General features: G+C 43.1%; 1 protein-coding gene across 4 annotated transcripts in view; it reads left to right on the forward strand.

The window, feature by feature from the left end:
• Nucleotides 1-27,288, forward strand: part of nid2a (nidogen 2a (osteonidogen)) — a 117,687-nt gene that overhangs the window by 16,230 nt on the left and 74,169 nt on the right. For all 4 annotated transcript variants that reach the window (XM_078406697.1, XM_078406698.1, XM_078406699.1 and 1 more), the window contains exons 9-11: nucleotides 1,364-1,507; nucleotides 9,145-9,276; nucleotides 23,266-23,520. In XM_078406697.1, the coding sequence (XP_078262823.1) occupies nucleotides 1,364-1,507; nucleotides 9,145-9,276; nucleotides 23,266-23,520 (531 nt within the window). The remainder of the gene's footprint in view (nucleotides 1-1,363; nucleotides 1,508-9,144; nucleotides 9,277-23,265; nucleotides 23,521-27,288) is intronic.

The following is a 27,288-nucleotide window of genomic DNA, read 5'->3' on the forward strand; positions in this document are numbered from 1 at the left end:
CTGCCTTAAAAATATTCACTGACGGCCTCCACGCCATGAATTCCACAGATTAACTACCCTCTGACCAAAGAAGTTCCTCTTCGCCTCCTTTCTAAAAGAGCACCCTTTAATTCTGAGGCTATGACCTCTGGGCCTAGACTCTACCACCAGCGGGACCATCCTTCCACATCCACTCTATCTATGCCTTTCATTATTCTGTAAGTTTCAATGAGGTCCCCCCTCAATCTTCTAAACACCAGTGAGTACAGGCCCAGTGCTGTCAAGTGCTCATCATGTGCTACATTGGGCGGCACGGTAGCGCAGCGGTAGAGTTGCTGCTTTACAGCGAATGCAGCGCCGGAGACTCGGGTTCGATCCTGACTACGGGTGCTGCACTGTAAGGAGTTTGTACGTTCTCCCCGTGACCTGCGTGGGTTTTCTCCGAGATCTTCGGTTTCCTCCCACACTCCAAAGACGTACAGGTATGTAGGTTAATTGGCTGGGTAAATGTGAAAATTGTCCCTAGTGGGTGTAGGATAGTGTTAATGTGCGGGGATCACTGGGCGGCACGGACTTGGAGGGCCGAAAAGGCCTGTTTCCGGCTGTGTATATATATATGATGATATGATATGATCTTAATGCAACACAGGGCCCTCCTGAGATTGTTGGATTGGAATGTGTGCACTAGATTATCTCTCTAAAGAAATACTTGCAGTTTAGGGAATGCAGTGAAAGGCCACCAGGGTGATTGCTGAAATATAGAGATACGGCATGGAACTGGGTCTTTCAGGCCATTGTGACCATGACAACCATCGATACAGTGCAGATTTGTATGTTAATCAGCTTCAGTAAAGATTGTAAATTGTCTCTAGTGTGTAGGATAGTGCTAGTGTACAGGGATTGTTGGTCGGTGTGGACGGTGGGCCGAAGGGCATGTTTCCATGCTGTATCTCTCAACTAAACTAATAAGCACCCATTTGTGTTAGTCCAACGCCAATTCTACAATTGCTTGCTGCCCAGATTCTACCACTTACCTTGGACGGGTCTCGAGCTATGCAGCTCTGCCTTTGTGCTATAATGGTTTATTTATAAAAGCCAAAATGCCTACTATTTTGAATGAACAAGGAAAATAGACTACTTTGGAACTGGTTCATTCCCTCCCACTCGTACTTCTACACCCTTTTTTTTCTCTCCATTTTAGAAGTGTCCTAGAGCTGAAATGTTAGCACTTTCTACAGATGATGCCTGTCCTAAATGAGTGTTTCCAGCAACTTTTCGTTTGATTGCATCCCATAATTGCTCGATCTTGAATTATGATATGATTTCTGGAATTGTATGTAGTATTCATATTCACTGATGTTTATATTTCCTCTTCCCTGCATAGGTAACTCCAGGCCTGACTCTGTGAATCCATGTCTGGATGGAAGCCATAGCTGTGATCCCAAGGCCCAGTGTTATGCACTGAATGACCATGAACACATCTGTACATGTGCACCAGGCTACGAAGGCGATGGCAAGGTTTGCACAGGTACATGCCGAATAAATGAAATATTGGTATTCCTTTGTTGATCCTGTGTACATCTTTTAATCTTTCTAACAATTCTTAGAAAGAAGATTAAAATAATCTTCCTTCTTTCTAACAATTCTTAGCCAACCCCAATGCTATTTTTGTGACGGTATGCACCAACACTCTAAAAAGTTGAACTAGATTTTCAATTTTTGAAATTTTAATCTTGCAAAAAATTATAAAAGTTTAAAGAAAACAATTAAATTAGAACATCAGCCTAAAACAGCTTAAAGGATGATAATCCTCCATTGACTCAAACAGATGTGTACTGGCACTACTTTGTCTACAAAATAGCACTGACCAACTCTAAAAAACATACTTTTGCAATTTCGATCCTTGGATACGATGCAAATAAAATTGATTTTGTGAAGGAGGGCTTTTTACAAGAAGTTGATCCCACAGATTTTGCTTAAATATTTTGTGAAAATAACTATTCAGAATGAATAGAGAGCTGAATTGATGCCTGAAGTTGTGTTGCAGTAACATGGCAAGTTTGTATACTCGACCTCATTTTGCATTTGTTGGATTATACAGTGGAAAAAAATGTGCTTTCCAGGCAAATCATTCTTTTCAATGTGACAATCAAACTATAAATGTGTACAATGGGTAGTGAAAAAGAGAGAGGAAGGTTTGCAAAATGTAGTGTAACAGCTAGAGTGCTGAGTTTTAAAAAAAGTATTAAGGGGAACATCGATGTAGAGTGGAAGATCAGAAATATATCCTTGGTTTATGAGATGTCTGTTCAGTAGTCTGATAACAGCAGGAAAGAAGCTGTTCTTGAATCTGGTGGTATGTTTGTTCAAGATTTTGTACCTTCTGCTTGACAGAAGAGGGAATGATCAGGATTTAAGTGCTCCTTGACTGTTGTTTACTTTCCCGGGCAATGAAGTGCAGATGAAGTTAATGGAAAGGCTGGTTTGCATGATGGCAAATTCAGTTTCCTGAATTTATTTACTTGAGTTGTTGCCAAAGTTATGATGCATCCTGATGGGATGTTTTCTACAGTGCCTAGGGCATAGTACAGGACCAGCCTCTGAAAGCACCATGATGGTGGAGGTATCACAAAATGCTGGAGTAACTCAGCAAGTCAGGCAGCATCTAGGAGAGAGGGAATGGGTGATGTTTCGGGTCGAGACCCTTCTTCAGATGGTAGATATCGGAGTCATTAGGCACACTACCTTGCTCTTTGGCACTGGCATGATGGTGGTTGTGCTTAACCAAGTGGGAAGCTCAGATTGGAATTGGGAGAGGTTAGGGATGTGCACAAGTACTGCCAATTGCTCTGCGCAATTCCTGAGGATGCAGCTGGGGACTTCATCCAGGCCAGTTGCTTCCTGTAGATTTAGTCTCGGTGGGTTGATCTCTGATGTTTATGACGGGGACGATTGGTGCAGTGCTCCCGATGCTCTCTGGGTGGGTGACATCAATCCACTGACCTTTGTTCAATGCTGGCGTAAAAAGCATTGAGATCATCGGGGAGGGAGCTGTTGTTGCCAGCAAGGTTGCCCAACTTCATTTATGCTTAACGATTATGGTCTGGGGCTACTTTATGCTAAAGGGCTTGTTGTGTCTTGTATGAGCCATTGACATGAATATGCCCTTGGCATCATAGAGCTATACCGCATGAAAACAAACTCTTCAGCCCATCTATCCATTCTAGCCACATTGTATACCAGGCTAGTCCCCTTTACCTGCATTTGTTCCATAGCCCTCTAAACCCAGTGCAAATGGTGTAAATCAATAGCTTCCTCTGGCAGCTCATTCCAGGTACAGACTGCCCTCTGAGTGGAAAAAGTTACTCCTGAGATCCTTCTTGGATTTCTCCTCTCTCGCCATAAACCTATGCCATTTAATTTTCAAGCTCTTGGCCTCCTTGATTTTTTCTCCCAAAGAATATTTAAAAATTGAGTTTGCTTTTTGTTTCCAACATCTGCAGAATCGAGGGATATGTGACCTTGGGGAAAGTTAAACAGTGCATAGTAGAGTTTGTGTTTGTATGAAGCAGGTTTTATTTAGCACTGCTCATTGCAGACTAATCATTATCTCTGGGGAAGGAATGTTTTGGCTGAAAAATTAATCCCATTATCTTCATGAGAAGCTGAATCTGACTGAGGAGTTGGGGTGTGAGAGGATGGGAAAAGCATGAGGCTGGGTTGGACAGTAATGTTGAGGAGCTGTGTTCAGTTTAGTTTTGGTTTCATTTATTTACTGCCTTGTGCTCTGATATACAATGAAATGCTTGTTCTGACTGCTCTCCAGTCAAATCATTACTATACATGAGTGCAATCTTTCAGTAGATGAGTGAAATGATTGTAAGTCAATCCATACAGCAGGCAGAGAATCATCACACTCTGGCACCATCTTGCAACTCTCCAGTCTCAGCCAGTCGAGATGGAGCTTGGGATCTTGCCAGTCAGGATTCTGAGGCAAACATGATGCTGATCTTCCTTTGAGGTGCCTCCCTGAACTAATCACCGGCTTTGGCCCACTGTAAGGCAGTTTGACTGACATCAAGTCGTGTGTTGTCACCACCCCAGTGTTTTTCTCTCAGTTCCCAGGAAATAAATCACCTCTGTTCTTTATTTATGCGGTTCCGATCTGGCCCACCCATCGTGAAGATACTCTTTCTGTCATTAAAGAGTCCTGCCTCTCTCCCTTCTTCCAGTTTTTTTCTTCTCCTCCCCCTACAACCAGTCTGAAGAAGAGTCTCAACCCGAAGTGTCACCTATCCATTTGCTTTGCCAAATTACTCCAGCACTTTGTGTCCTTTTGGTATTAACCAGCATCTGCAGTTGCTTCTTTCTATAGTCACTTGTCACTACCTTGTATAAAAGTGTGACGTGGGGTCTGTGGTTTGGCTGATCCACAAACGTTTCAATCATCGTCCCTTCATTTCTGTAGCATATCTATATTTGGAACGCCAGATGTCTAGTATTCCTCTTGAGAACATTTCAACAAGTAAAGCTGAGGTACTTTCAGATGCCCTGACATTCTTCTTCAATTCATTGGAAATTTGCCAACCCAAAATATGTACATCACTAGCACCTTCCAGGCACTGATTAAAGGCTTAAAGTGGAGTCAGCCAGAGTATTTGGCAACAGCTGTGTTCCTGATGCAACCAACCTCCTTTCTCCTTTCTCCTCCCCCACCCCCCAACCACCAGTAACTTGAGCAATTTAACATAACGTCCTAGCACAAAACAAAAGCAGCCTGGTTTTCATTAGATGTAATTTTCCCCGTCCTGAAAACTATTCATGTTTGTACGATTCAGTTCGTACAGCTGGTCGTGATCTATGGCCACGTTTGTACATGTACATGGGAGGGCTTCTTTCCTCTCGCTTTGCCCATATTTTGCAATACCTTTGAATCAGGAGATGTCCCACTGGATTACAAAGAAGCCAATGTTGCTATTTCCATAGAGATTTAAGGAACTGAAGAGTTTGGAACTTTGACCACAAAACAAAGTGCTGGAGGAACTCAAGGGCCCGGACATCAGTCGGAAGAAGGATCCTGACCCAAAATATTCTGTTCATTCTCCTCCACAGATGCTGCCTGACCCACTGAGTTCCTCCAGCACTTTCTTTTTCACTCAAGATTCACAATAGTTAACCAAACAAAACTACAGCTACAGAAATGTACTTTTATCAAAACAGAAATAAGACGAGGCTGTACTTTTATCAGAACAGAAATAAGACGAAGAATGAGGGAAAGCACAAAATGCTGGAGTAACAGCATTCGGGCAGCATCTCTGGAGAACATGGTTAGATGACATTTCAGGTCCTGACCCAAAACGTCATCTATCTATGTTATCCAGAGATGCTACCTGACCCGCTGAGTTATTTCAGTATTTTGTGTCCTCCCTTGGTAAACCACCACCTGCAGTTCCTTCTTTCTACTTTCAGAAGAATGAGGATCTGTCTGACCATCGTAGTGGTTCTGAGCTGCTGCAATTGCAAGTGGATTTGGAAAGCTTTTATGATTGGATCTGCACTTAAAGAAAATATTTGATAAAGTCCCACGGGAACAACTGCTTCTGCATGAGCTGAACTGTCTACGTCAGACCAGTGCCTGAGCATTCTAGTCACTTTGCAGCTGTATTTGCAGATTGTTTATACACAGGGGTAATGAAATAGTTCATTAACTCCTTGCAATCTAAAACTGGTCATCGGTGTCTTGGTCTGAGGAAACCCAATGCTCAAAGGACATTAAACAGGTGGTACTTTTGAACAAAATGTATAATAAATCTTTCACCCAGCATTGAATTATGAACTCCATGTTCAATTTTGAAGGAATAGGAATACTTTATTGTCACATGTGACCAGGCACAGTGACATTCTTTGCTTGCATACACAATGTACACAAATAGGGTAAAGGTTATTTACACAAGTGCAAGTCTACTCAATTGATGCAGGTTCATATGTGGCATGATCTTGATTGGTACTTTTGATCGGCTAATGGCTCATGAGGTATATCATCGCTAAGCTGAAACTTTACTTAATCTATCATCCACGCATGCATGTAGACACAAGGAACCACAGATGCTGGTTAACAAAAAAAAGGCACAAAGTGCTGGAGTAACTCAGCGAGTCACGCAGCATCTCTGGAGAACATAGATAGGCAACGTTTCAGGTCGGGACCCTTCAGTCTTTCTTTACTTGTTGTTGGTGACCAGCCCAAAGTCCACATTTCAGTATCACGCCAGTGGGGTCTCAACCTGAAACGTCACCTATACATGCTCCCCAGAGATGCTGCCTGACCTGCTGAGTCAATCCTGCACTTTGTGTCCATTCATGTTGACAATTTTTGACTCATTGCAGGCTTCCACGGACTGTTGTGAGTGACTAATTCAGTCATTTGTCTGGGAGTTCTGATCAGCTCAGAGGCAATTAGAGTAATAGTACAGATTGATTTGTGCTGTAAAATGGGGAACAAGCCAGGCATTATGTTTCCAGCATGCCAATTCCTTCCCCATAGCCTGACTGCACTGAACATTGTTGGTCAACCTTTGCCCTCGTTGGATGAACCTACCCAAATAAGCCCCAAAAGACAATGGATTCATGGCAGGTCCTGGAGAAGAAGATTACAGTTGGATGTTCTCTGTTCTATTCTCTCATGAACTCACCGAAAGTTCATTTCAGCATCCCGTACATTCTGGCAACTATTTGTGTTTGGACAAGGATATAAAACGGGAATGCAAATATTATATATCATCTCTAGCGTCCTCAGGCAAAAAAAAATCCAGATAAGGACTTGTGAAGTCCTGGTGGACTCGGGGTGACCGCCGAATGAAAAGGTTGCCCCTGAGGACCATCTTAAATCTCTCCCCTCTCACCTTGGGACTTTGCCCTCAAGCTTTAGAATCCTCCACCCTGGAGAAAAAGACAGTGCACGTTCACCTTATCCATCCATGCCCCTTACAATCTTGTACGCCTCAGTAAGGTCACCCCCTCAGCCTACTGAAACAATTCATTCAGCAGATCGTGTTTTTGATCTAATGAAAGGCCATTGACCTGAAGCATTAATTTTCTTTCTTTTTTTTTTTTTTTTGAATAAATTTTTTATTGGAGATAGGTACATAACCTGTTTACATCTTTACAGTCATACATTTTTAAATTGATAATATTGTCAATTATTATTATATTGTCTCCAATACCTTTTGCCCCTTTTTTTTTAAACTAGATAGAACTAAAGAACTAGATGAAGTAAAGAAAGAAAAAAGAGAGAAGAAAAATAAAAACAAAAACAAAAACAGATTATAAAGATAAGGAAAAAGTTAGTTAAAGAAGAGTGGAGAAATTTATTAAAATAACAAAAACTTCATTCGAGATATATTCGTACATTTCAAAGTATAGCATTTCATCCATTCTTTAGTCCGAGTGCTAGTCAGGTTCCTGTGCTGAACCATTCTGACCCTTTAAGTAATCAATAAAAGGAGACCATATTCCAATAAATAATTCCTGTTTATCCAACAGGGAAAATCTGATTCTTTCCACGTTTAAGGTCTCCGTCATTTCTATAATCCACATTTTGATTGTGGGGGACGTAGGGCCTTTCCAAAATTTTAGAATTAATTTTTTTCCTGTTATTAAACTATAATCCATAAAGTTTCTTTGTGTTGTTCTAAATGTTTGATTTAATTCTAATATTCCGAGTATAATTAATTTTGGATCTGGGTCCAATTGTGTGCTGGTTACTTTAGATATTATGCTAAAAATATTTACCCAGAATTTTTTAATTTTTATACAGTTTGCAAACATATGAAATAATGTAGCTTCTAAATGTTGACATTTATCACATTTAGGTGAGATATGTTGGAAAATTTTATGTAGTTTTGTTTTTGAATAGTGTAACCTATGTATTACTTTAAATTGTATTAGAGAATGTCTGGCGTTTAGTGAACACTGATGTATATGTTGCAAACTTTCTTCCCAAGTATCTTTCGTAATTACTTGGTTTAATTCTTTTTCCCATTTTTGTCTGTATAAGTCCGTGGAGGGAATGTCACTGTCTAATAAGATATTATATATATAAGATATTAATTTTTCTGTATTAGGATGTTTGTTCCAACATTCATCAAGAATTTCTGAATTTCTAATTCGAAAATTTTGGGAGTTCGATTTTACATAATCTCTAAGTTGAAGATATCTGAAATAATCATTTCCACGAAGACCATAAGTCTGTTGCAACTCCTGAAATGTCAGAAAAGTGCCTTCCTTATAAAGTTGTCCCATATTTTTAATTCCATAATCCTTCCATTGTGTAAAACCCCCGTCTACCCATGAAGGCTTAAACAAAGGATTATTCACAATTGGAAGAAAAAGTGATAAATTATCTAATTTTAATGTCTTTTTTAATTGTTTCCAAATTCGTATAGCACTAAATATTATAGGGTTTTCTTTATAAGGAAGATTGTTTACCTTTTGATATTGGTTCGATATTATTTGCTACGTCTAAATTAAACAAAAAAAATTAATTTTCTTTCTGCGCAACAAAATATGAAGTGAGATGTTTCATCCTATTTTGAAGGGTAAAATGTATTTATGAGACGCAATAAGCCATATCAGCTGGTATGGATTTGTTTAACATTTTACAGCAATTTAAACCCACAAAAGGTGGAAGAGGTGCAAAAGAGATTCACCAGGATGTTATCCGGCTTATGGCATTGGGACTTTTTTTTGGAGTGTAGGTATTGCATTCTAAAACTAGAGGTTATAGGCTTAAGATATGAGGGGAGAGATTTAAGAGGGGCCTCAGGGGCAACTTTTTTCACTCAAAAGTAGTCCGTATTTGGAATGAGCTGCCAGAGAAAGCTATAGGATACAATTACGGTTTCTGTACAGATGTATGGACAGGAAAGGGTTACAGAACTCTTGTCCAAATGCACGTAAAGGGATTGGCCCAGTATTCCAACTTGGTTGGCCATGGACAAAGTGTGCAAAAGGCCTGTTTCTGTGCTGTGCAACTCTATGAATTTATTACATAGATCTGCTTGGACCTTGGGCAAGACAGTATGGTTTCAACGTGTTAATTGTTAACTAGAAAATGTTCACTGCGAGAGATTTTTCTGCTTGGTAACAAAGCTTTCACTATTTCCTCAGATATTGACGAGTGTGCTGGTGGTAATTCCCATGGATGTGGTGTGAATACTGATTGTATCAATGTCCTTGGATCCTATGGGTGTGAATGCAAGCAAGGCTATACAGTTCCAGAGGGTGGGAACACATGCGTATGTAAGTATCCCAAGACTGTTTTGACCTTGTTTGAAAATTAATGAACAGCAAATACATGATTTACATGATGAATTGGGTATAATTTAGATTTATTTCAGAAAATATTTAACCAAAGTCGTTCATATTTCATCGATCATTGAATTGCATGAGATAATGTGTTTAAATACTGACTATTTCTGATAGATGGGTCAATGGATAGGACGGTACAATGGATAGGAGGGGTTTAGAGGGATATGGGCCAAACACTGGCAGGTGGAACTAGTGTAGAGGGGACAACGTTGGCCGATGTGGGCAAGTTTGGCCGAAGGGCCAATTTCTACGCTGTAAGACTCTATGACGAATTGAATGTCACATTTGAAAACTCCAGTTAAAGAGACAATAGTATTGAATTGCCATATGTAGCAGCAACAGAACAATAAATTCTTACTTGCTGCAGTTGAATCGGCCTGTAAACGCAATAACAATCTGATACATACACCGATCAGCCAAAACATTATGACCACCTGCCTAATATGCTGTTGGTCCTCCGTGTGCCACCAAAACAGCGCCGACCCGCCGAGGCATGGACTCTACAAGACCCCTGAAGGTGTCCTGTGGTATCTGGCACCAAAACTTTAGCAGCAGATCATTCAAGTCCTGTAAGTTGCGAGGTGGAGGCGCCATGGATAGGACTTGTCAATCCAGCACATCCCACGATCCTCAATCGGATTGAGATCTGGAGAATTTGGAGGCCAGGGCAACACAGTCAACACTTCAGCATGTTCCTCAAACCACTCCCAAACAATGCGTGCAGTGTGGCATGGCGCATCATTCTGCTGCAAGAGGCTACTGCCATCAGAGAATACCATTGCCACGAAGGGGTATACCTGGTTTGCAACGATGTTTAGACACGTGTCAAATTGACATCCACATGAATGGCCTGACCCAGGATTCCCTGCAGAACATTGCCCAGGGCATCACAAGCCGACCGGCCTGTCGTCTTCCCACAGTTGGTTCGGACCAGACGGGATAGCCTTCGTTGTCCTCGTGTATCGATGAGCCTTGGGCTTCCAACACCCTGTCTCCGGTTTGTGGTTAGTCCCTCTTCGGACCACTGTCGGTAGGTACTCACCACTGCTGACCGGGAGCACCCCACAAGCCTTGCCGTTTCAGAGATGCTCTGACCCAGTCTTCTGGCCATAACAATTTGGTCCTTGTCAAAGTCGCTCAGGCCTTTACTCCTGCCCATTTCTCCTGCATCCAACACATTAACTTCAAGAACTGATTGTTCGCTTGTTGCCTAAAATATCCCACCTGTTGACAGGTGCCATTGTAACAAGATAACCAATGTTATTCACTTCACCTGTCAGTGGTCATAATGTTTTGGCTGATCGGTGTATATAATAATGAATGATACAATAATATAATAACAGGTAACCATAATAGTGCAAAACCAAAGTCAAATTGCAACCAAAGACACAGTCCGTAAAAAATAATTGTTGCAGTGATTGGTGTTGTGTCCTGTTCAAGAGCCTGATGGTTGCTGGGAAGAAGTTGTTTTTGAACCTGGTAGTCATGGTTTTCGGGCTTCTGTACCTCCTTCCCCATTTTAGTTATGAGATGAGATGGTGTGGGTGTTTGATAATATTGGCTGCCTTTTTAAGTTAGTCCCTCCAAAAGATCCCTTCGATGGTGGAGAGACAAGTACCTGTGATAGACCAGAAATGTAGTTGATGTTACAATTCTGTGTCTGCTCACTTTAGACCGAAGTTGCACGAAGGAGGCTCTCCACCATTTTCTCAAAGGCAATTATGGTTGTGCATTAAATGATGGACAGATTGTAAAATGTATATTTAAAAAATTTGTATCATTAGCCTTCGTGGGAAGGTGATTTTTTAAATATGACTCAATCTTTCGGTCTATCTCTCTGATTTCAAAATGGAAACAAATTAACTGAAAAGAGCTTATACTAACTTTTACCTACTGTTGAACTCTCTCTTGGGCAAGCAGTACCGTATGTCTGATAACTCAATAGCTTGAGGCAAAAAAAATTTGGGGCTGTGACAATGCTTGATTATATTTGTAACTCTAAGATAAAATGTTGCACCTTGGCTATTATTACATCTCCTGTGGAGGATACATTTTAATCCTTGCCAAAAAATAGTGCTCTGATATCAGTCCTCCACTTGCATTTTTAACGCAGTTTTAGAAAATAAATCTGTTGGAAGAAGTTACAATCCCCTCTGGACTTAAAACATCCATCTGTCCTCCAAGGATTACAGATGACATGCAGAGTTTGGCAAACACATTTTCAGCTGTTATGATGCTCTAGACCTGACCACAGACTTGCCTCTTTGTTTTGAGCACAGCCAGCTTTCTTGATCGAAGCTGCTAATGTTATATTGTATAATGTTACAAGAGGAGGCCATTTGACCCATTGCATCTCTTACAAGTCTCAAAACAACGTGGCCGATTGAATCAATGCCAAATCTCAGATCAATTTGGCCCATTGAATCTGTGCCAGTTCTCGTAGCTTTCCCAACATTTCTGTTCCCCGGTTTATTTCCCTGTAACCCTGATTCTCACTGCCTCACTTTTCCTCCTGCTTTCCGCTTCTATGAGGGGCGATTTTCTGTAAGATTGTTGGTCATTAGGTCCTGGAGGAAACCCAAGTAGCAATGGTGCAAACTCCACACAGACAGTGTCCGAGGAGGAGGATAGAAATGGGTGACTGGAGCAAGTACAGCATCAGCTCCAGCTACAGCATCACCGCATTACTAACTATGCTGCTCCCTACTTGGTATTTTAAATAGGAAATCAACATTTATAGTCAAGAGAATCAAGAGTGTTCAATTGTCATATGTACCAACAATGTAACTATGAAATTCTTACCTGTTGCAGCTTTAGAGGCTCATTATTGCAATAACACAAATAAATATATATTAATAATACAATATCAATAATACAATAAATCGATAATACAATAAATTAGTGATCGGAATACTAAGTAACTATAATAGTGCAAAACCAAACTCCATAGTGCAACCAAAGACACGGTCTATAGAAGATCATCGTTGCTGTTAGGGTTGTGCAGTGTTCAAGAGGCTGATGGTTGCTGGGAAGAAACTGTTCTTGAACCTGGAGGGTAACAGATTTGAGACTCCAGTACCTTCTTCCCAATGATAGTAGTGAGATGAGAGCATGGCCAGGGTGGTGTGGGTATTTGATGTTAGCTGCCTTTTTGATGCAACGCCCTCTGTAGATTGTTTCAATGGTGGGAAGGTTAGTACCCATGATGGACCTGGCAATGCAGTAGAATTACACCAAGGATGCATTGGTGGTTGGCAGTGACCTGAAGTGAATTATGGTATATTGGCAGGACAGCTTCCAATGACATCCACGTAGGGATGTGAATTAGGGCTGCTGTGTCGAAAGTCAATATTAATGCTCTCTTTAGCCTTAACATTTATTAACTAATGCCTCATTCATAGTTTTTTTTCCCCTTGTCCTCCATCTCTCCGCGGATCAACCATAGAGACAGAGCACAGGAGAAAGTAAACAGTGTTGGCCACAGCTGAGTATTGTGCCCAGTTATGGGTGCTAGGTCTTCGGAGAGATGTAAAGGCTGGAGAAAAGGTGCTTATAAGATTTACTAAAATAATTGCAGAGATAAAGAACTACAATTGTGTGGATGAATGGGAACAGCCGGGGCAATACACCTCGGCACAGAGAAGATTGAAAGGGAATCAAATGGAGGCACTTAAAATTGTGAAGGAGAGTTGATAGAGAAACCTCCTCAACGTTGAGGCTCAAAAATAGATTGATGGTGTTAGGCAAAACAACCAAAAGTGACAGGGGGTACGCACAATGTCAGGGTTTGTTGTGTATTGCCCTTGGGTGGTAATAAAGACACACTTGGGTGTAGTATTCAAAAAGGAACTGTAAGTATCTGAAAGGTAATTTATTTCCAGGGCTCTGGTAAGAAGCTGTGGAATCGAGTCAAATGATAATATTTAGACATGCATGGATAGGAAAGGCACAGAGGGATATGAGCCCAATGCGGTGAATGGGACTAGCTTTGATGGGGCATCTTGGCTGCATTGTTGACTTGGACCGAAGGGCCTGTTTCGGTGCTGTCTGGCTCTATTAAAGGGGGACTCGGTAACAACACAACTCACCTGACTGGGGTTAGGAGGTGGGTACTCTCAACATTTAAGAAGCATCCAGCCGTAAACAAATTGGTCAGCAGATACGAGTTGGGCCGAAGGGGCTGTTGCTCTCTGAATAGCTCCATGACTGAGAAGATGGGGGAGTGAGACTCGATTGCTGCTGGAGAGAGACAAAGTGGACTCACCAGGCCAGCAGCTTCCTCCTCCTGTCCTGTACTACCCTGTGAATCTGAAAGCATCCCTCTGAGTTCTGGCTGGCCATTACAGGCCAACTTCACCAACAATGCTCCTGCTGACTAACTCTCATTTGGCTCAGAAATCCTGAATGCACTTCTGATGGAGATTAGCAAATTGACGTACGAAAGAGATTGCATAATCAACTATTTGTTGAGTATCTATCTTTTCATAACAAGACTAAACATTGAATGTATCAGTTTATCATATGTATTTGTACTTGCACTAGAGTAGTACAATTCTGAGAAAGAATTAACCTTTGTCTTCACAGCCTGCCAACAGTTGTGTCACTGTGTAAACTGCTGCTTTGCGTCATTAAATGATAAATTGGACTTTCCAAACCACATAAGCATTTATGATGTTTATGAATCGCCTTGAGAACAACTCTTGAGAATTTGAGGTTTGCTGATTGCACTGATGTAAGGAAAAGAGCAAGGAATTCAAATTGTATTACGATGTTGAGTCCCACTAACTCAGAAAGAATCTTTGCACATTATGTGTCTGGAAGCAGACCTAAAGTTATTGCAAAGATTTTGAAAAATGAGACAAGGAGAAAGAGTTACTTTGTAAATAAACTGCTCTTTATAAAGCTGGCTAGAGAAACGGCAGATGGAATTTAATCCAGACAAGCATAAATTGTGGCATTTTGGGAGGTTGAATGTAAGAGGGAATTTATACAGTAAATGGCAGGGCCTTTGACAGCATTGATAAACAGAAGAGTTTTGGGGTGCAAATCCATAGCTCTCTGAAAGTGGCAACACAAGTAGATAGCGTGGTAATGCATTCATTGCATACCCGAATATAAAAATTGTGAAGTCATGTTGCAGCTGTATAAAACCTTGGCGAGGTCACAAATGGAGTATCACGTGCAGTTTTTGCGTCCTGCATTACAGGAAAGATGTGAAGGCTTGGAGCGGGTGCAGAAGAGGTTTACCAGGATACTGCCTGGATTAGAGTATTGGCTATATGGAGAGGTCGGGTAGACATGGATTGTTTTCTCTGGAGCATTGGAGGCTAAGGGGAGACCAGAGAGAATTATAGAAAATATGAGAAATATAAGGTTCATAGTCATTTCCTGGAGGTCATATATTTAAGGCAAGAGGGAGAAAGTTTCAAGGAGATTTATGAGGCATTTATTTTTTCAGAGAGGTGGGAGCTGAAATGCGTTGTCAGGGGAGATGATGGAAGCAGACCTGATCGTAATATTTAGGAGGCATTTAGGAGACACAAGGAACTGCAAATGGTGAGATGTTGAGCAAAAAGCAAAGTGGTGGAGGAACTCAGTGACATCTGTGCAGGGAATGGGGAGATGCCGCTTCAGAGAGGGACCCTTTTTCAGACTGGAGGCATTCAGATAGCATACGAACAGGCAGGAGGAGGGAGGATATAGACCATGCCCATGCAAGTGGGATTAGTTTAAATTGGCATTCTGTTTGGCTCAGACATTTTGGGCAGAAGACCTGTACGCTTTGTTCTAAGGTTATAGAATCATGATTATAGTCCCTAAGGGGAGGGTCCCAATGGGGGAGGAGGGTCTCTTTTGGTTACTTTGTGTGCAAGTGACAATAAAGTATCATCATCATTATAGAGTCATAGATTATCAGCTGGGAATAGGTCCTCTGTCCCAACATGTCCATGCTGATCAGGCAGCCTACCTGAGCTGGTCCTATTTTACCAGTGTTTGGTCCATATCCCTTTAAATGTTTAACGATTATATCTTGACAGTATAAACAGTGGTCAGATTGATCTCAACATTAGAAGTTAACAAAATCCTGTTGATTGAATAAAGATTGATTTCCTCTGGTCCCCATCAGCCCTCACATGCTACCCGAAACGTCACCCATTCCTTCTATCCAGAGATGCTGCCTGTCCCGCTGAGTTACTCTGGCATTTTTTGTCTATCTTCGGTTTAAACCGGCATCTGCAGTTCCTTCCTACAAAACTTCACATGCAATGTGGTGTCCTTCACAAGTTAGGTTCAGCGAAGGAATCAGCAAAAAACAAATTGGCTGATTCCTTGGCTGAACTTAAATTGCCTCTCCTGAACATTGCCTGCCATCTTAATCCCATTCCCACCTCCTGTCGCCTCCTGCACTTTTACAACAACAAGACATCCAGCAATATCACATTATTTTTTTTTTTTTGTCTGGTTACATTACAACTGCAGAGCTAGGTACTGAGTTCTCCAGCGTAAGATAACTTGCTATTCCTTTCTGAATAAGGGTCTTGACCTAAAATGTCTGTCCATTTCCCTCCCCAGACACTGTCAGACCTGCTGAGTTCCTCCAGCACTTTGCGTTTCGCTCAATATTCCAGCATCTGCAGTTCCTTGTGTCTCCATTCTGCTGTTACTGTCTTTATATATCAAGTTTATATGTGTTGGTCTGCTCATCGTGTCCCAGACTTCACAACACATTATACAAAGGATCCATCCATCCATCCATTCAATGATAATCTATCATTTCATCCCGTTACTGACATTCCATTTGTTCCACCCATTGCCCACCCCAACCCTTTCTGTTACTCAGACTTGCTTGCTCTCTCTCTTTCTCAGTTCTGCCAAAGAGTCTTCAACCTGAAGCTTTAACTGTTTTGCTTTCCGCAGCTGCTGCCTGACTGGCTGTGTTCTTCCAGCATTTCTGCTTTCGGTTATCATGAATTATGTGGCATTCATTGTCAAAGCTAGCAGTTCGCTGTGGAAAATTGTACTTTCACACCTCTCACCGAGTAGAGTTAAGACTTGGAATAAAACTTGGAATAAGTGAGCAGAAATGGCCTGACAACCTCTGGAGAGATGTTTGGAACCCAAGTGTTTGATTTCTAATGTGATAAAAATGCATTAGCTTCAGTAAATAATTAACCGTCAACCAAGAAAAGGATTAATTGTGGAATTTCCCATTCCCTGTGGACAATCCAAGGAAAGCAGGGGTTAGAGATGAGATTGCAGTCCCGATTCTGCAGCCCACACATTCCTCTGGAGTTGACAGGTCATGGAATCGCCCCAAATCCTCTGGGACAAGTAAAATTTTAAACTAATCTTAGTATTCTCCTGCAATCCAATGTTTGCATTTTACAACTGATATTTAGGCAATTTGATAAACTGCTTCAACCAAAATGACATTGCTTCGAAACTTTTATTGTTAATATGTCATAGATTGTAAAATATTTTTAACTAAACATGTCATAAATGTAAAAACTTGGTGTATGCTTCAGTGGGTAATAATTCTTACGGAAACAATTAAGTACATAGACAACATACGGTTGATGTAGAAGGCATGGACAATCAATGACACAATCACTTCTGATTGCTTGAATTGATACAGCAGGGAAACAGGCCCTATGCCTGAGTCCATGCTGACCATCTATGCTATGTACCCGTTCATACTAGTTCCTTGTTATTCCACTTTCGGATCTGCTTCCGACACACTAGGGGCAATTTACAGAGGCCATTTAATCTACAAACCCAAATATCTTTGGGATGTGGGAGGAACAAGAGCACCCAGAGGAAACCGAACCAGGAGAAGGTGCAAACTCCACATAGACAGCACCCGAGGTCAGGAATGAACTCGGGACCCTCAAACTGTAAGGTAGAAACTCTCCCAGCTGTGCCACTGTTCTGCATATTTAGAAGTGATTAGGAATCCCCAGCTCACTCTGTGGCACGGTCTTCTCTACCCATCACCAGTATTCACATGCAGGACACCAAAGGGCAGAACGCACCAGGTCTCATTCTTATCAGTAGGTAAGTTGGGCAAAGAAATGGGAAATGGAATTTAATCCTGTTTAGTTTAGTTTAGAGATACAGCATGGAAACAGACCCTTCTGCCCACCGAGCCCGTGCCGGCGAATCATCCCCGCGTGTTAACACTATCCTAAACCCTCAGGACCATTTACATTTTAGCCAATTAGCCTACAAACCTGTATGTCTTTGGAGTGTGGGAGGAAACCGGAGCTCCCGGGTAAAGCCCACGCAGGTCACGGGGAGAACGTACAAACTCCATACGGACAGCACCCGTAGTCAGGATGCAACCGGGTCTCTAGCACTGTAAGGTAGCAACTCTACCACTGCGCCACTATGCTGCAGTGTAAAGTGATAGATAGAGCTCTTAAGGATAGAGGGGGTATGGGGAGAAGGCAGGAACGGGGTACTGATTGAGAATGATCAGCCATGATCACATTGAATGGCGGTGCTGGCTCGAAAGGCCGAATGGCCTACTCCTGCACCTATTGCCTATTGTTACTTTTTGAACGGTTGGATGCACACAATGAATGGTAGAGCCTTTTGGAGTATTGAGGAGCTGAGGGATAAAAGTGTACACGTCCAAAGATCATGGAATGGGACAGCACAGGTAGGTAGGATGGTGAAGAAGGCATTAGTGATGCTAACCATCATTGACAAGGCTTAGACAATAAGAACGGGGAATGTATGATATAGCTCTATGAAACCAGCCAACATTCATTTACCAGCACTCGGTGAGAACACATCTGGCGAGTGAACTGGAGAAGATGAGGAGATTCACCAGGATGTTGTCTATGTTGGAGCATCTCTGTGATGAGGAGAGAGGTTTGTTTTCCTTGGAGCAGAATGGGAGGAGGGGAGGGGAGGGGAGGGGGAGGGAGGGGGGGGGGAGGAGGAATGGACCTGACACGGGTGTACAATATTATAATATTCCAAGAGGTCCTACCATTCATCATGTGCATCCTACCCATACTTGATTTTCCAAAATGCATCACTTTACATTTAACAGTAGATAATGTAGATGGTAGTTAGCGTGTCCCCACAGCAGAGGTGTTGATAACCGCAGGTTGTATATTCAAAAGAGTTATAGAGAAGAAGGTTTTCACCCAGAGGACAGTTGGAGTTTGGAATGCACTGTTTAAGCGAGCGTTGGAGGTATTTGAGTATCCAGACAGGCACTTGGCGCGCCAAAGCAAAACAGATTGCAGACCGAGTGCTGGTAAATGGATGTTGGCTGGTCGTGTGGTTTTTGCTGTATCTACGGCCCAGTTGTTTTATGTTAATATCACACATAGTGAATGGATTTGGCAGGTCTGGCTTTTATTATGAGGGGATCTCTCGGGTGGAAGCTGAGGTGGATCATCTGGTCAACAGCTCTGAGTGAACATGGTCATAAACATTGTCTTCAACACTGTAATTGTGTCGGACATTAGCTCACAATTAGGTTCAACCACCAGTCTTTATGCAGCCAAAGTTTCACTTAGAACATAGAGCGATACAGCACTGGAACAGGCCCGTCAGCCCACACTGATTATCCAGAACATGATGCTAAGTTAAACTAATTTCCTCTGACTGCACATGATCCGTATCCTTTCATTGCCAGTATATCCACGTGCCTATCTAAAAGCTTCTTAAATGCCGCCATCGTATCGGTCTCCACCACCAACCCTAGCAGCATGTTCCAGGCACCCAGAATCTCTGTGTAAAAAAAAATCTTGCGCTGCAGATTTCCTTTAAACTTTTCCCCTCTCACCTTAAAGGAATGCCCGCTGGTCTTTGACATTTCCACCCTGGAGGAAAAAAAGGTTTTCCCAGGGTGGAAAGGGGAAAGGAGAAAATGACTGTTCACCCTATCTATGCCTCTCATCATTTTTCCTATAAAGTTTCCTCTCAACCTCTGGCATCATAGAGAAACCAATCCAAGTTTGTCCAACCTCTCCTTATGGTTAATGTCCACTAATACAGATAACATTGTATTAAACCTCTTTGGCACCTTCTCCAAAGCCTCCATATTCTTCCTGCAATGGGCGACCGGAACAGCATGCAATGTTCCGAATGCGGGCCTAACCGAAGTCCTGCCAAGCTGCACCCCATGTCTTCCTGATTCTTGTACTCAATTCCCGTTCAGTGGAGCCAAGCATGCCATACACCACCTTTACCAACTTATCTGCCCCCCCCCTCCCCAACCCTTTGAGATACACAGCACATTCTTCATAACAATAACACAGCTAAAAGGTTAAATTGCAAAATCCTGGCTTACATTCCACTGGATTTAGAAGATAGTTTAAGTTATTCAAAGTAATAAAGCTATTTATAGGTTACTATTATAAGCTTTTTTTTTTTTGAGGCATCTCTCTAGACCAAGGTTAGAGGGGATCTAGAAACCTGTTTTCCTTAAAATTCTATAGATGTCAGCCAGTAACAATATTCTTGATGGAAGTTTGTTGGCAAAATAATAGATGCACATTTTAAAATGTTCACTTTAGCCATAACATGATATTTTGAAAATAGACACAAAATGCTGGAGTAACTCAATGGGTCAGGCAGCTTCTGGAAAAAAAGGAATAGGTGACCTTTCAAGTCGAGACCCTTCTTCAGACAGAGAGTCAGGGGAGAGGGAAACGAGATGTGAGGACTCAAGATGCTGATCGCATCTCTGGCGAAATGGACGTTCCTTCCCACACGTAATATTTTGAAAGTTGACTGAAGGGGAAGAATTTCAAATGCAAGCTTCAACAGACAACACTGCTGTTTCCCTGTTTAATTGCTCAATAAATGACCATTTTCACTGAGCATTTCCCTAGTAAAGTGCAGTGAGTTCCCACAGTTGTGATGTTTGCATGCTTAAACAATGCAAGGAACATTCCTACAGCAAATGATCGTTGCTGAGTGATGGATAGCTTAGCTTAGTTCATTATTAGTTTAGTTTCGAGATCCAGAATGGAAACAGAAACAGAATGGAGATTGCAGATGGTGGATCCGTGAGCAAAGCACAAAGTGCTGGAGTGCTCGGGTTAAGAGAAGCACTTTTTCACTGAGCTGCTTAATAGATGACATCTTAAAAAGAGCATAATAGTAAATTAATCGTGCAAGATGCAAAGTGCTGGTGGAACCCAGCTGGCTGGCCAATATGAGGAAGCGTCCAGACCCAAAATGTCACAGACCCATGTTCTCCAGGGATGCTTTCTGACCTGCTGATTAACTCCAATATTTTGTGTCTTTCCTTGGTAAACTAGCATATGTAGTTCCTTGTTTCAACATTTTGGCCAGGCGCTGTTTTTAGAGGGAATAGGCAGCTGCTGTTTCAAATCAGGACCTTTCTCGAGTCTGAATAAAGGTCCTGACCTAAAATGTCCATTCCCTACACAAATGCTGCCTGGCCTACTTAGAGTTCCTCCAGCACTCTGCGTTTTGCTCAAGATTTCTGCATCTGCAATTTCTTGTGTTTCTATTGGAACTTCATTGCTTTCTTTTTTGGATACTCACTTCTGGTTTATTAAATTGCATTTTCTGTTCTACATTGTTTAGTGTCCAATTAAGATTTTTTTTTTCATGTTTTGGGGGCAAATAGTGTAGCAGGTGGAGCTGCTTCCTGGCAGCTCCAGCAACCCAGGTTCAATCCTAACCATGGGTGCTGTCTGTGTGGAGTTTGCGTTAACTCCCAGAGACCATATGAGTTTTCCTCTGGGTGCTCCGGTTTGCTCCCACGTCCTAGAGAAGAGTTCAATTGGCTGCTGTAAATTACCCGTATGTGGAATGGCAAAATCCGGGGGGAGATGATGGGGACGAGGGAAATGATTGTAGGTTTAGTGGAAATGGGCACTTGATGGTTGGGTGTGGCCTTGATGTGCCGCAGGGTCATTCCACAGTCTGTAACTCTGTGATTCAAGCTATGAAAAGAAATTGCTTTGTCAGTTCCTCATTTGTAATCTCCACAAAGTCATTCACAATGTTGAAATGCATTTGCGACTTTCCTGGAGATACAATTGGGTTCAGTATATACTGTTGAATTGAACACCCATTAGATGTTCTGATTTTGAAGCACATTGGCTACCATGTTTATTCCTCCTTGTGTTCTGCAGTTTAAATTTGCAGTACAGAACATGTCATTATGCTGGAAAGGATGCAGAGAAGTTTCACGAGGATGTGTCCAGACGTCGAGGGCCTGATCTGTAGAGAGAGGTTGAACAGGCTAGGACATTCTTCCTTGCAGAGCAAGAAACTGAGGGATGATCTTTTGGAAGTGTATAAAATCATGAGGGGAAAAAAGATAGGGTGAATGTACAGAGTCTTTTTCCCAGGGTAGGGGAATCAAGAACTGGAGGGCGTAGGTTTAAGGTGAGACTGGAAACAATTAATAGGAACCCGAGGGGCAACGTTTTCACTCAGAGCATGGTGGGTATATAGAAATATTCATAGATGTGGTGGGTATAATAACAACATTTAAAAGACATTTGGACAGGTACCTGGATATCATTAGTCAATTTATTTGTCACATACAAATAAATGCACAGTGAAATGAAAAATTACCCACAGTCCAACAATAAGACCAATAAAATAAGCAATAAAAATAAGCAATAAAACACACAATCATAAACCAACATCAAACAAAAAGAAACATCCATCACAGTGAGTCTCCTCCAGTCCCCTCCTCACTGTGATGGAAGGCCAGAATGTATTTTCTCTTCCCCTGCCGTCTTCTCCCACGGTCAGGCTGTTGAAGTTGCCACGTTAGGGCGGTCGTGGCTCCCGACATTGAAGCCCCCGCCGGGCAGAGGGATATGAGCAAATAGATGGGACATCTATTTGCGGGACATAATTTAGAGGGATATGGGCAAATAGATGGTGCATCTTGGTCAGTATGGATGAGTTGGGCCGAAGGTCTGTTCCTGTGCTGTATGAGTCTATGACTCAAATAGCAGACTTAGATGTTTTCTCACTTCAAAAACCTGACCGAGGTGCAAAGACTGCCTGTGAGGAGCAGCGCGACAGTGTGACGGCACAGCTCAGCCCTCGTGGGTCGAGGCCACGTATTGGAATCCACGTTCCTCAGTGTGATGAACAGGGCAACTTCAAGCCCCAGCAGTGCCAAGGCAGTACGGGCCAGTGCTGGTGTGTGGACACATGGGGAAGGGAGATTACTGGAATCAGCACACTCCCTGGAAACAGTCCACCACAGACCAGACTTGTAGATCAGTAGATTGATGTGTGTAGGAAAGAACCACAGATGTTGGTTTGCACCGAAGATAGACACAAAATGCTGGAGTAACTCAGCGGGACAGGCAGCATCTCTGGAGGGAAGGAATGGGTGACATTTCAGGATTGAGACCCTTCTTCAGACCCATTGTTTCTGCTTAAGATAGACACAAAATGCTGGAGTATCTCAGCGGGACAGGCAGCATCTCTGGTGAGAAGGAATGGGTGACGTTTTGAGTCAAGATCCTTTTTTTCAGACCATTGTTTCTGCTTGTTCGTGTCCAAGAAGTCTGAAGAAGGATCTCGCCCCGAAACGTCACCTTTTCCTTCTCTCCAGATGCTGCCTGACCTGCTGAGTTACTCCAGCATTTTGTGTCCACGGTCAGTCGATTGAGTTCAGTTCAGGCTAACAGAATTACGTAATAGCTGACATCTTAAACGGAGCATTATTTTAAATTTTGGAAAAAAAAACCAAAGTGCTGATGTAACTCAGCGGGTCTGGAGAACATGGATGGGTGCCGTTTCAGGAAACATCTTCAGACTGATTTTAAATTCTGCATTCATTGACGTTCACTAATCATTGAAATATTTAACAAAATATGTGTGGTCTGTGCAAGATCACTCATTGTTTGGCCCAGTTTGTGTAATTTGTGCCTTTGATTGTTTCAAAAGCAACGACAGCAGCCAGTGATCGGCCAAAGACTGCCTGTGAGCAGCAGAGGGATCGGTTAGAAGCAGAGGTGAGGCTGCGTAGGTCTCAGCTGCTGTTGGGACACCACATCCCTCAGTGTGATGAAGAAGGGAACTTCAGGCTGATGCAATGCCGCAGCAGCACAGGCCACTGCTGGTGTGTGTACGAAAACGGGCAGGAAGTCCCAGGGAGCCGGACACTACCTGGAACCGCTCAACCACGCTGTGGGACATCAGGTCAGTCAGTGGTTTGTAAAAGCAATTGGCCACTGTGGCAGCTCAAATGAGAAGATCAAAGAGATTTATTTTTTAAAGAATGTGACTGATTTGTACTTGCAGAAAAATCCTAAAGTAATTTGCAGATATGTAGAGACTTTATTTAGGGTCCGTGATCTGTGTTTATGAACTTTCTTTCACCATTCATTGAAACTGAGCTTGCGTATGACTGGCAAAGCCTGGTGACTATTGTTGTACTTCGTGGTCCGGTACCTGTTGTACCTTTAGTGACTCTGGACGGACCACAAGTACACGTGTATAAAAGGTTACAATGCTGGAGCTCAACTCCAGGCTGTTTATTCCGTGGTCATCTGGATCCAGAGTGACCACCCAATCACACCAACCTCTTATATACGCATTCCTGCACATGCAAACAAAGTAGTCCTTGGGATACACAAAGTAGTCCCAGGCAATATCACAACATCCCCCTTGTCTTATAAAAGAAATATATATATATATATATATGTAACAACAAACTCTAAACACAAACGTTTTTTTGAAACACCATAAAACATTAACAAATATCAACGGTAACGTGCAGGTTTCTTACTGGCACGTCCCGAGCGTGTCACATAATCCCCATCATCATTACGGGCCGGTCGTTCCTCCGCTTCACATTAGGTCTCAACCCTATCGCTGTCTGGGGGGACACAATGGGGACCAACCCCTGGCTTCTCCAGTGGAAGATCTCTCAACTGCACTCGATTCCTCCTGAACCGATTTCCATTCGGCGTCTCAATAATGTAAGACCTTGACTGGGGTTCGTCGCAGACCGATCTCACTTCTGCTGGAACCCAGACCTGATTCACTTTATCCAGAACCCGGACCTTCTGTCCAGCGTGCAATGGCAACAAGTCATGTCTCTTGACCGAACTGTCAAACTGTGCCTTCATATTCTGCTTACGCTCCTCAAGTCGCTCAAAGGTCCTCTGCCCTTCGTATGCCCTGTTCATGTCAAGGTTCGTGGGGAGAGGCGTCCGAATCTGTCTTCCAAACATCATCTCCGCCGGTGACGGTAACTTGGAATCAATCGGTGTAGTGCGCAAGTTGAGTAAAGCTGCTGCTACACTCTGTCTCGTTGCCAAGGACTTCTTTATAACAGACTTCACCGTTCGTACCATGCGCTCAGCCAGCCCATTCGACTGAGGGTACCTAGGCGAGGACGTTGTATGGGTGATTCCCCATTGCTTGCACATGGACTGGAAAGCTTCACCCACAAATTGTGGACCATTGTCGGAGATGATCTCCGTCGGTGCTCCTAGCAGACCAAACATTGCAATCACCATATTAGCAACCATGGCACTCGTGGTGCTAGTCAGTCGGTTCACCACCGGAAACTTGGAATGGTAATCCACCATGACAAGATATTGAACGTTGTCAATTTCAAACATGTCCATTGCTATTTTGGTCCAAGGTGTGACTGGTATCTCATGTGGCATGAGTGTTTCCCTCATTTGCTCTGGCATGTGCATCTGGCACGGACTACACCTTCGGACAAGGTCATCAATGTGTTGGTTCATGTTGGGCCAATAGACCATTTGTCTCGCTAGAAGTCTCGTCTTCTCAATGCCTTGGTGGCCAACATGAAGTTGCTGCAATACATCCTGTCTCATCGACTCAGGAATGACTACTTGCCGTCCTTTGAAAATGGCCCCATTTGACATGCCCAACTCATCTCGAAAAGACCAGTAGGACCGCAGGTCGGTAGGTATCTCCTGTAGGGTCGCCGGCCATCCGGAATGGACATACTGCATAACCCTATGCAGTATAGGGTCACGACAAGTTTCTGTCTGCAGCTCCACCCTTTTGAGTTTGCCGAAGTGTATCAAGTCGACACCTAGCGTGTCCTCGATGTTGTCGAAGAAGATGCTCTCTACATGTACATCGAGATCTATGCTCTCTGTCTTCTCCGGATTGGGCAGCCTGCTGAGAGTGTCAGCAATGATCACCTCAGCCCCAGGTCTGTGCTCTATGGTGAAGTTGTATCCTTGCACCTTGATGAGCAACCGCTGCAGTCGGGGTGGGGCACTCGTGAATGGTTTGCCGCAGATAGTGACAAGAGGCTTGTGATCAGTCAGCACCTTAAAATCCCGCCCAAATAGGTACGTATGAAACCTTGTGATGCCAAAAACCAATGCAAGGGTCTCGCGTTCAATATTGGAGTAGTTGGACTGGCATGAAGACAGTGCCTTCGAAGCATACGCAACAGGCCGTCCTTCCTGCGAAAGGCATGCTCCCACTCCTTTCATTGATGCATCTACCTCAAGGGTGACAGGAGCATCAGGGCGATAGTACTGGAGGACAGATTCCCCCTGTATGCAGCTCTTCAGGTTACAGAACGCCGTTTGGTGGTCTTCTTGCCACAAGAATGGGACATCTTTCTTCAGCAAATCCCTCAAAATGGCGACCAGGTCAGCATACTTTGGGATGTAGGGCGATAAAAAATTCATCATCCCCAGGAACCGTTGTAAATCTTCCTTATCTTGTGGTGTTGGCATCTTATGAATGTCCTGCACCTTACCAAGATCTGGCCGAATGCCTGTGTCTGAATACATTGTCCCGAAGAAGTTGATGGAGTTAGCCTTCACTACGCACTTAGCACTGTTGAAAGCTAGTCCTTCCCGGGACGCTGCCTCTAACAGCTTCTGTAGATTATAATCATGTTCTTGCGCTGTGGATCCCACTATGACAATATCATCCGCAATGCAGACGCATCCAGGAACCTGTTCTATGATCGTGTCCATACGCTGCTGGAATATATCCTGACTCACCGACAAACCGAAAGGCAACCTCCTGTAGCAATACCTGCCAAAAGGCGTGCAGAACGTGGTAAGTTCCTGGCTAGCCTCATCAAGTCGGACAGACCAATAACCCGCTTTAGCATCGAGTTTGGAGAACAATTTCCCATTGGCAAAATCCGGATTGATCTCCTCAAGTGTCTGGATCTTGTGCGGGCAACGTTTGAGACTTGCATTCAAACGCTTCGGGTCTAGGCATACCCTGATTGACCCATCCTTCTTAACGGAGGTGGTTATTGAACTGCACCAGTCCGTATGGTGAGTCACCTTTCGGATGACTCCATCATCTTCCATCTTGTCCAACTCAGCCCGCAACTTGTCTTTGAGATGGATACTACATTTCCTTGGCGCATCAATGTGTGGTGTGGCCTCCTCCTTGAGATGAAGGGTGGCTGGCCCCTTGAAGTTGCCAATCTGATCAAACTGATTAGGCCACCTCTTCATTAGGTCCCCCACCGAGTTGAAACTGTCTTGCTCCTTCCGAGCATCTGATGGGTGCTCCTCTGTTCCCATAGCATGTATCGTGACAACCTGAAGTTGCTTAATACCTGGGAGGCCTATGACAGCGGATCCTGCCACGTCTACCACGAAAAATTCCTGAGGACACCACATCGACCCTTGGTATCGGCACGAAACGGATATAGTTCCAACACACATGATTTCCGTCCCACTATATGCTGTCAGACGGACTTTGCATGGTCGTAGGTGCTGCTTGTATTTGTCATTGGGATACATGTCTCGTATGATCCGAAGGGGAAGAGTATTTCCTCCAGCCCCGGTGTCTATCTTCACCTTCAGTCGATGTTGCCCCTTCGTTGACGGGCATTTGATGTTCAACACCGCAAATGCCTTATCACCCATTGGAGGCATCCTGTCCATACCTGAAATGGTGATATTATGGAAATACATATCCGATCCTTCCTCTTGACTG

Source organism: Rhinoraja longicauda, chromosome 10 (genome assembly GCF_053455715.1).
Source record: "Rhinoraja longicauda isolate Sanriku21f chromosome 10, sRhiLon1.1, whole genome shotgun sequence".
Classification (NCBI taxonomy): Eukaryota; Metazoa; Chordata; class Chondrichthyes; order Rajiformes; family Arhynchobatidae; genus Rhinoraja; species Rhinoraja longicauda.